The sequence below is a fragment of the Drosophila ananassae genome, chromosome XR (genome assembly GCF_017639315.1).
Source record: "Drosophila ananassae strain 14024-0371.13 chromosome XR, ASM1763931v2, whole genome shotgun sequence".
Lineage (NCBI taxonomy): Eukaryota > Metazoa > Arthropoda > Insecta > Diptera > Drosophilidae > Drosophila > Drosophila ananassae.
This window is the reverse complement of record NC_057932.1, coordinates 5,341,438-5,352,431: the sequence shown is the minus strand read 5'-3', so window position 1 is coordinate 5,352,431 and position 10,994 is coordinate 5,341,438. Positions and strand designations below refer to the sequence as shown.

Genomic DNA, 10,994 nt, shown 5'->3' with positions numbered 1-10,994 from the left:
TTCACTATTTATAATTATGTGCATGAGACCCGAAAAACCGGCATTCCCAGATGTCGTTAGGTGGCAGCCCCACTTCTGAGATAGATTGCACTCGGCTAATCACCGGATCGACTGAACAATAACGATTACAGAAACAAACACAAGATCAGTAAACACTCACACCCCCAACCCGATGACGACCCTCCGCTTTTCGCAACGGACACGAATTGGACAATGGAATGTGAGGACCCTAATGGAGCCTTCCAGGCTTGCGCAGTTTGAAAAGGAGATGGAAAAAATGCAGATCGCAATTGCTGGCATAAGCGAGATGAGGTGGAAAGGCAGTGGGACGACAACAACAACACACGGCAATCTAGTTGTGCACAGTGGGAGCAGTGATGGGGGCAGGAATGGAGTAGGAATATACGTGTCAAAGCAGTACAAACAGACACTTATCTCCTGGAATCCGGTATCCGATAGAATCATCACTGCTAGATTCCGATGCAACTCTAGGCACATCACCATCGTGCAATGCTACGCCCCGACTGAAGACGCCAGCGATGACTTCAAAGACGACTTCTACAATGCCCTCACATCTTCACTCACCAAGAGCAAACGAGGTGCAATTAAAATTCTCATGGGAGATTTCAACGCGAAATTAGGCCCCAACAACAACGGATTGGAACCAATCATGGGCCGACACGGTGTGGGAACACGTAGCAACAATGGCGACAGGCTGGCCGACCTATGCCAGACATTCCAACTAGTCATCGGTGGCACTGTATTCCCCCACAAGGAAGTGCACAAGTACACGTGGACATCACCGAGTGGGCATACACGCAACCAAATTGACCATCTGTGCATAAGTAGGAAATGGAGACACTCCCTTAGCGATGTACGGAACAGGAGAAGTGCGTCAATTGACAGTGACCATGAACTATTAGTCGGAGAACTTCTAATCAAGCTCAGACGAAGACACACTGCCACCAGAAGAAGCACAAGAAGACCACCCCCCCTGAACTTACACCGACTTGGAGACCCTGTCATATCCACCAGATTGGCAACAATGCTACGTGAACAACTAACACCGCAGCAGAACCACACCTGGGAACACACATGCAGCACACTGAGGAGCATCGCGGAGGGTTTGCTTGGCACCCGACAACGCAGGAGCACAGACTGGATCTCGACACGCACATGGGAGCTTATCAGTAGAAGAAATTCCCTCAAGTCAAAAGCGGATCACGACTGCAGAGCCCGGGATGAATACAAGGAACTCTGCAAGCTAGTGAAGAAATCAGCTAGAAATGACAAGAGAGCACTGATAGATAGGCTTGCAGAAAATGCAGAGAGCGCCGCCAACGCCAACAACATGCGCTCACTATACCAGACAATCGGTAAGCTATCTGGAAGCTACCAAAAACAGAACCATCCAGTACGAGATGTCAACGGAACACTCCTTGTCGATGATGATTCCCAGATCCGCAGATGGCGACAACACTTCTTAGAAATCAGCCACACAGAGCATGCGAGCAACGCAGATGACGACTTCAGAAGTATTGTACACAACACCAACACCAGAATTCCTCACACGACACCATCTGTTAGAGAAATTCGTGATGCAATCAGGAAATTGAAGAACAACAAAGCAGCCGGAGAGGACGGTTTACCCGCAGAACTGCTCCAAGTTGACTCACTTCTAATGGCCGAAACATTGCACCCGCATTTCGAGAGCATATGGGAGAACGAGCAAATCCCCCCATCCTGGAAGAAAGGCATCATCGTAAAATTACCGAAGAAAGGAGACCTCAGTGACTGCAATAATTGGCGAGGAATCACCCAGCTGAACACCAGCTACAAAGTGCTAGCCACTTTACTGAATGAACGTCAACTGGAAAAAAACGAGCCAACAATACGCGATGAACAAGGAGGCTTTAGGCCACACAGAAGCTGCGTAGACCAGGCGAACACATTACGCGCAATCACCGAACAAGCTGTGGAATGGCGCGCGCCACTATACCTCCTATTCATCGAAGCTGCGTAGACCAGGCGAACACATTACGCGCAATCACCGAACAAGCTGTGGAATGGCGCGCGCCACTGTATCTCCTATTCATCGATTTTCAGAAGGCGTTCGACTCAGTAGATAGAGCAGCGATATGGCGGGCGCTTGCAAGGAAGGGAGTTCCACTCAATATCATAAACATAGTGAAAGCTATGTACGATGATGCAGATTTGGCGGTACTGCACAATGGAAAAATCAGTGCACCCTTCCAGACGAACACTGGCGTCAAGCAAGGATGCCCTTTGTCACCGCTGTTGTTCAACTTGGTGATCGATGAGATTATGAGTGAAGTGTGCAGCTCGAACCGCGGCATAACATGGAGCCTCACCAGACACTTAGAGGATCTGGACTACGCGGACGACATCTGCCTCCTAGCTCACAGATTCACCGACATCCAAGCCAAATGCAGTGACCTCGAAGCTCGGGCCAAAGCAGTTGGACTTTCCATTAATGCAGCAAAAACCAAAGCGATGCGGATCCTCAGCTCCCACCAAAGCAGGATCACCATATGCGGGAAAAGTGTCGAATATGTCGACAGCTTCGTATACCTAGGCACCGTAATATCCGCAAACGGGGGAGTGGAAAAAGACATGGAGAATCGTCTGAGCAAAGCCAGATCTGCTTTCGGGAGATTGCAACGCATATGGAGAAACCAGCAGATCAGCAGGAAAACAAAGCTGAGAATCTTCAATGCGTGCATCAAATCCGTACTACTGTACGGATCGGAAACCTGGCTGACATCGCAAAGAATGGTACTAAAGCTGCAAGTCTTCGTCAATAAGTGCCTTAGGATCATATGTGGTATATTCTGGCCAAATAGAATAACCAATGATGACCTGTGGCGCTGCACAAACGAAGCACCAATCCAGCAGCAGATAAAGAGGAAAAAATGGAAATGGATTGGCCATGTACTAAGGAAAGGTCGAGACAGCATAGTTAGGATGGCACTGGAGTGGAACCCGCAAGGAAGCAGAAGAGTGGGACGCCCCAAGCTAACCTGGCTCCGATCAACAGTACGTGAACTCGCTGACAATAACATCACCTGGGACTTGGCAAAGAGAACAGCGCAGAATAGAGTCCGATGGAATGCACTTGCGGATGCCCTAAGCTCCCAAGCGGAGTAATAGGAATAAAAAAAATAAAATAAAAAAAAAAAAAAAAAACTAAGTTTAGAGTTATGCGGGCTGAGCTTACGTTTTATTTGTATATACCGATCCATACCAGTCTGTACGGCCGAACATTGTTTTGCTGCATTATTGCTTCCTGCATTATTTGCTTGCACAGCAGATTTCGTTAATACAGTAGATTGTATTGCGCGAGCAGTGGATACTATTATAGTTGATGTAGAAGTAGCCGTTGCAGTTGCTAGTGACGTCACTGTATTGGTGATCGTGGCTAATCCGATCCCTTTCCGATCGTGTTCCCAATTATATACTTCCTGCAAATGAAAGAAGGATTTGTGCAAAGTTCGGATGCTTGATATTATAGCTGATGGCGGCTCGTTCAATTCGACCAGCAACTCGCATTATTCCTTTTGAATCGATGAATGGTGTGAAGCGACTAAGTTTGGACTTTCTGGGAAGTGGGCCACCCTTCTCAATCTGTTGGTACTCCTTTGAAAACTCCTTTCGTTGAACGTGGTGAATGAGGCGAAATCTTGTTTCCTCTAGCTCCTTTGATGTAAGGAAGTGTGCCTATTGGTTCCGGCCTCGGATGCGGTTAATAAATCCATAGCAGTAGCTTGTTATTCGAAGGAGGCGGGTTCACGATGAAATCTTCCTGATCAGCAACTCCTCCATACTTTCATCCGGAAAGCTATGTAGAGTTGTGGGCTTTGACAGTCGTCCCTCGCTGCTAGGGACAATTTAACAATAGAGAGTAACCGGATGAGGAGGAGCGCTGTATTAAGCTCCAAACGAGGTATAGATACTGCTCTCAGTGGAGCCACTCGTGTGGACGACGCGTCTGAGAACCCATGCAGCTCAATCGGTTTCGAGGAACACGGCAGTTCAACATTGGCCACTGGTCCATAAGTGTTTGCCATCGTCCAATCAGAGCTTTGGGAAATGGCTCATTTCCAATGAAGCACAGCAGTCCTGCTCTCCTGAAAGAGTAGCTTTAGCACGACAATGGTCCGAGGGGGTCGAATACTCTTGATAATTCTGATAGCAACTCTCTTTTGGTGAGAGAATCGTATAGTAGGCAGAAACTTGACAAAAATTTCATCCAGGGTTCCAATGCATTTAAAGTATTTTTACAGTAGAGTGATCCGCAGAGCTGTTGTTTAGTTGGCTGGGGTCATAGCATCGGTCGTATTCTGGAAGGGATTCTAAAAGTGACTTACAGTTTACGCTCCACTTCCGCAGTTTAAAATGAGCCTTGCTCAACAGTTGAATTAAGTCTTCCTTTAAGGCCACCAATTCCTCCAAAGTGTTGCCTCCAGTCGGGATGTCATCCACATAGGCATCGTGGCTGAGAGCTCGTGCTGCTGCTGGATGCTCATGGATATAATCATCGGCTAATTGCCTCAAAACTCGAACGGCAAGAAATAGTGAGGGGGCTAGGCCATAAGTGACTGTCAGGAGTCTGAAGTGACGAATGCGTTGGGTCTCGTCCTTTCGCCAAATGATGCGTTGAAAATTCGGGTGTTTCCCAGCGACTTCAATTCCATGGAACATTTTCTCATTGTCCGCACAGAACTCATACCGATGTTGTCTAAATCGCAGGAAAACTCCAATAAGATACCCCTGAGTAGGAGGTTCATCGTGGTGGCGATCGTTGAGTGATAAAATTCCATAACTGATCGGCTCCAATGAGAACGTCGATTGGGCCACTTCATTGATCTAATAAAATTGAAAAAATAAACGAATCCAAGTCTAAGGTGTACTTGCAGAGTCGAGACTGTAGTTTTAGCTGAGCGCGTTCTCGATTAATACCTGCGCTGTTGGCGGCAAGACCCAGGACTGAGATTCGAGCATGAATGCGACGCACACCAATGCGTTGAATGAATGCATCCGAAGCCAATGTTAGGGTAGATCAAGTAGTATCCTGCAGCCTCATGAATCGACTAGTGTGTAGAGCATCTAATGGCGAGGGCGCGGACTGTCTATACTAAAGGATACTGTCTATTATTTGCTGATCCAATTTGATGAGATGCTCCGTAAAATAGCGAATGATGTTTACGCCGGCACTCGCGGTAAGCATGTTTTGATGTGCAATTCGAAACTATGTGAGTCACGCTAAGACAGTTAAGCACAGATTCAATCCCAAAAATTGGTCGCACCTGTATAGTTGATGGGCTTGATTGCAAGAAATTCATGTACCATTTCCTCTTGGCAAGTCTGAACTTGCATGTAAGGTAGCAGCTAATCGTCGAACTGGTGGTGCTCTTGAGTGTTGAGAAGCCTCCAAAGTATCACAGCGAGTAGTGAGAAAGTCCAAAAATTGCATGATGGTGACACTGGTCTCATCAAACTCCTTGCACTCGTTCTAAGCTTGGCGGGTATCAAGGTCCAATTTGAATGACCAAATGTTAATTTACCATGGATACCGCTGTTCGCAATCTAGCGCTCGAATTCCTGTAATCACCTCGTCGGCCCCATCTGCAAGCTTGCGTAAAGTACTGATGTTTCCACCTGTGGCGCTGGGAAGTGTCATAAAGTTGTTGAAAAATGATCGCAGGATAAATGATCGCTTATTGTATCGATTTTTCAAGTTATCCCACGCTTTGCTGTAGTTGTTGTTTATCCCGGCAATATGTTTGAATAAGCCTGGAGCTTCTCCATGTAAATGTGCTTTTAAGTAATGAAACCGTTGGCAGTCGGTTAGCCGCTGATTATAGACGATGAATCCCTTAAACATATCCGAAAAATGGTTCCAATCCTCGTAATTTCCACAAAACGTGGGCAGTTTTATCAGCTCCAACTGAAAATCTGCTCCTATTCGCTCTGAAGGCCGTGTTGACCGTAGCAACACTGTTGGCAGCCGCATTCAATTTCAGCTCTGCTAGGGTGCTGCTTAGATGAGCATGAATGATATAATGCTTCTCCTCATATACATCGAGGACATCTTCAGGGTTTTCCCAATCTGGGTCATCTTGAAACGTGTAGAGTTTCTCCGAAAGTCGGAGAAAAAGTAAATAATTTTCCTGAAGCTGCGCTAGGCGTGCTTCTGGTGTATCAATGGATTGAATATCTTCTGCAAGCCGAGATACCGAGGTGTATGCCCTAGTGATCGCCAAGTGAAGCCCCGTTGTTGATTCATATTCCGCATGGTGAATTATTGGGGTGAGACTCTAAAAGAGTGACGAATCTATAGACCTTCACAGGTGCCAATTTAATATTTGAATCCAAATGTGTTTGCGGCGATCCGCCTCGAAGGACCAACAAATTTTTATGATAAGAAATTAGACCGCCGTAAGTTAGATCAGTATTTATTTGAGTTTATTTGGGTTCACTGATATTAGATTTATTCGTTTCTGAGCTTCATTAGCGACTGACTTCAATAAAATATAATAGACTGCACGCAGGCAGACGAACTTAGACAATTAGACTTAGACTTACATAAGTAAGCGACAATTAGTTTACAGTTAAGTACATAACCATCCACATAGTGCGTTGTACACTCATGTATAAATTTTTAATTCCAACACTCCTTCTCAACGCATTATGTCTTCATTACAAAAGTCCTAGTAGACTAATACATTTCTCATGTTTTACTCTATTCAAATTCTTTGTTAATACATCAGCAATCATATTCTCAGTAGATACATATTCAATATTTATAATTTTACTTTTATACATATCCCTGACATGATGATACTTAATATCAATGTGTTTGCTTCTCGCATGGAACTTTGGATTTTTGGCTAAACATTGTGCACTTTGGTTGTCGCTAAAGACCTGTAACGTTTTAATGCCACCAAACCCCATTTCGGTAATCAGCTTCTTGATGTACATTGCCTCTTTAGCAGCGCCAGACAACGCAATATATTCTGCTTCGGTGCTGCTTAGTGCCACTACGCTCTGCTTCTTCGATTCCCAACTGAAAGCAGCGCCTGCAGCAAAGAACGCCCATCCAGTGTACGACTTCCGATCTGTCGAGTCGCCTGCCCAATCAGCATCCACGTAACAATGGATATCTCGACCTGTGCGTTTGAAACAAAGTTGTAGCTCCGATGTGCCTCTCAGGTATCTCAGTATACGCTTAGCAGCTGCCTCGTGCTCCCCATGCGGACTTGCATTTCGCTGAGCAAGTTTTACTGTAGAGTGTAGGATATCTGGCCGGGTAGTCATTGCCAGATACATAAGCGATCCAATAAGGGATTGGTACTTGCCTTGGTCCACTTGGCTGCATCCTTCATTGTCACATTTGATTTGATGACCAACTTCTAGGGGTATACTATTAGGCTAGGTCTTGCATTTTATACTCACTAAGAAGTGTCTCAATATATTGTTTGTGACCAATCCTTACTCCACCAGTGTCACCCTCTCGCTCAATTTCCATACCCAGGAAATGTTTCAATGTGCCATTGTCGACCACATCAAACGACTGTGAGATTAGCACCTTGATCTCATTCAGGTCATCTTTGCTCGAATTGGATATGATCAAGTCGTCAACGTACACAACTACAATTCCCATGATGCCTTGGGTATTGCGTATGTACAAACATGGCTCACTCGGACACGGAGTAAAACCAATCTTCAATAGAACGGCATTGAGCTGCTCATTCCATTCTCGCCCACTCTGCTTAAGGCCGTACAACGATTTGTAAAGCTTCAGGACCCGTTTTGGAAACTGTTTGTCAACAAAGCCTTCAGGCTGCCGCATATATACCTCGTCTTGCAAGTAACTGTTGAGGTATGCTGACGAAACGTCCATCTGATGCAGAAACATTTTATATTCCACGGCCAGGGCGATGCAAGTCTAATTGTTGAATATCTAGCAACTGGAGAAAAAGTTTCGAAATAATTAATACCTAGGCGCTGTGCGCACCCTTTAGCAACCAGTCGTGATTTAAACGTCTCGACGTTGCCAAACTTGTCTCGTTTAACTGCAAATACCCATTTGCATCCAATGGTCTTCTGGCCTTCGGGTAAGTCAACTAATGACCACGTACCATTGGCTTTCAAACTATTCATCTCCTTCTGAATCGATGCCTTCCATTTGTCTCCATGCTCTGAGCTTAGTGCCATGCTGTAACTACTCGGTACTGAGACATCCTCAGTTTAGCATGGTATATTGCTTCTTCGGGCGTCCAGGTAGCCCAGTGAGTATCATCTTTGGTCGTCCTGGTCCTCTTCTAGCCTCAACATCTTGAGGTTGCTGTTCCGTAGACGATAAAATGCTAGAACTCACCTCAGGTTCTACTTGCAAACACTCATCAACTGGGGTTTCACATTGGAGTTCAACGATCTGATATTCAGACACCTTAGCCAAATTCTTTTTGGTAAAATCGTCTTCAATAAAAATTACGTCACAGGCTGTGATGACTCTTCTTTTCTCAAATTATATAAGCGGTATGCCTTTGACAATTCTGCATATCCTACCAAAATATGCTCTTCACCCTTTGGAGAAAATTTCCTCTTTCGCATCTTGTTAAGAACAATGGTCTTCGCACCGAAAACTCGCAAGTGCCCTACGCAAGGTTTTCTGCCAGTCCATACTTCAAAAGGGGTCATACCATGTAAAGTTGACGTCTCTGCGCGATTTCTCAAGTAGGATGCAGTCTTGATAGCTTCTGCCCAGAAACTTTCATTGAGTCCAGCCTGTATACTACACGCCATTTCAACCAAGGTTCTGTTTGCGCGCTCAGCTACACCATTCTGTTGCGGTGTGTATGGCACTGATAATTGTCTCTCAATTCCATTGTCAATCAAAAACTGCTCGAATGCCCCACTCAAGTACTCTCGGCCGTTATCGCTTCTCAAGACTTTCAACCTTTTACCGGTTTGATTCTCAGCAAGTGTCTTAAATTCTTTAAATTTTTCTAAAATCTCATCCCGTGATTTTAAGAAGTACACAAACACATATCTAGATTTATCATCAATAAATGTTGCAAAATATCGTGCATCTCCAATAGATGCTTGATTAACCGGACCACATATGTCTGTGTGCACCAAACCGAGAATGTCTTTTGCGCGGCTCTCACTGGCCTTTGGAAATTTCTTTCCGCTGATTTTGCATTTCGCACATATTTCACACACATCATGGTTCTCAAAGTTCGACTTTAGGCCGTTCACCATATGTTCCTTAACCATTTTGTTAAGGCTCCCGAAATTTAAGTGTCCAAATCTACTGTGCCATAATTGTGGTGTCGTCACCCGCGTAATATTAAAACACTTATTATTTTCGCTTTCAAATATAAACAAACCGTTTTGTCTCTTGGCAGTCAATATAACCGTGCCGTCGTTCTCAATTACACTTGCGTTATCTCTTGTAAATGTAACATTAAGTCCATTGTCAATCGCTTTTGACACCGACATAAAATTACACTGCAGGTGTTTCACGTACAGCACATCCATTAATGTAATACCGAAATTTTTCCAGATTACACGTACACTGCCACGGCCTTCTGACTCAACAAATTTATTGTCAGCTAAGAGTATACGCTCTTTATGTTCTTTAAAGTTAGTAAACCGCGATTTTTCACAACATAAATGAGCTGTGGCCCCACTGTCCAAACACCACATCTTTCGACTAATTTCGTTCGGCTGCTCACTTGGACAAACGCTGGAGTATGATTTCTCACTTCTCCCATTCTCCGTTTCTTTCTTAGAGTCATTTCGTTTTTTGCAGTTTGCAGCTTTGTGGCCGTATTGCCCGCACGACCAACACTCTAACGGCTTTCTCGCATTCGATTGGCGCCCGAAATTTTTTCTGTTCTTTGTGTTATCTCTGGTTTTCTCATTTACGGTGCCCGCTGAATATGCAGTTTTTTCAACGGCTTCTTCATACACCTCGATTCCTTTATGCCGTTCACCTTCTTCTAGAAGCTTCGACTTCACTTGTTCAAACGAAGGCAGTTTATCACGCGTCTGCATAGCAACAACGAAAAGTTCGAATGATTTGGGCAAACTCGATAGAATCATTATTACTTTCACTGGATCAGATAGCACAATATCCAATTCACACAGTTTATTACATATCTCAACAAATTCGTTGACGAATTGTAACACACTCCCGCCTTGTTGCAATTTTAGCCCTAACAATCTTCTATAAAGTTGAAATTGTTGGACAGGGCCATCCGGCATATGCAACTCTTTTAGTTTAGTCCACATTTCGCGGGAGGTCATACACTTTTTCACTTGTGTCATTTGCGCCCCCGTCATGTTCATTACTATGTATGCTCGAGCCTTTTTATCAGTTTTAATCCATTTGACTAAATCGGCACCGTCTTCTGGTTTAACCAGATCACCACTGACCACATCCCAGAGGTCTGACGCTATCAGGAAACTCTCCATGGTCATGCACCATACATACATCATAGTTACTTTCATTTAATTTTTCAATTTGCCACGATACACTCATTTTTGCAAATTCGAGTCACTTTTCGGAATGTTCAGAAATTTTAGGTTACACGCAGTTTATACGCACTCTGGGCCCATAACCTATTAGATTTATTCGTTTCTGAGCTTCATTAGCGACTGACTTCAATAAAATATAATAGACTGCACGCAAGCAGACGAACTTAGAAACATAAGTAAGCGACAATTAGTTTACAGTTAAGTACATAACCATCCACATAGTGCGTTGTACACTCATGTATAAATTTATAATTCCAACAACTGAATATTTATTAAACTTATACTCCCGATGCGCTGGGCTCGCGTTGGTAGCAAAAAAATGAGACTGACTTAAATTTACGTGGGTTTAGCATAGGAACAAGCTTCGAATAATAAAGGGTTAAGATAAGATAAGATAAGATAAATATAAACGCCAAGTGTCAAAC

At 44.3% G+C, this 10,994-nt stretch overlaps 1 protein-coding gene across 1 annotated transcript; it reads left to right on the top strand.

Moving 5' to 3' along the window:
• The first annotated feature begins 232 nt into the window (after positions 1-232).
• LOC123257656 lies at positions 233-2,023 on the top strand. Its single transcript, XM_044717477.1, has one exon. It carries the CDS (start codon positions 233-235, stop codon positions 2,021-2,023), a length of 1,791 nt encoding a protein of 596 aa, XP_044573412.1.
• The last annotated feature ends 8,971 nt before the right edge of the window (positions 2,024-10,994 follow it).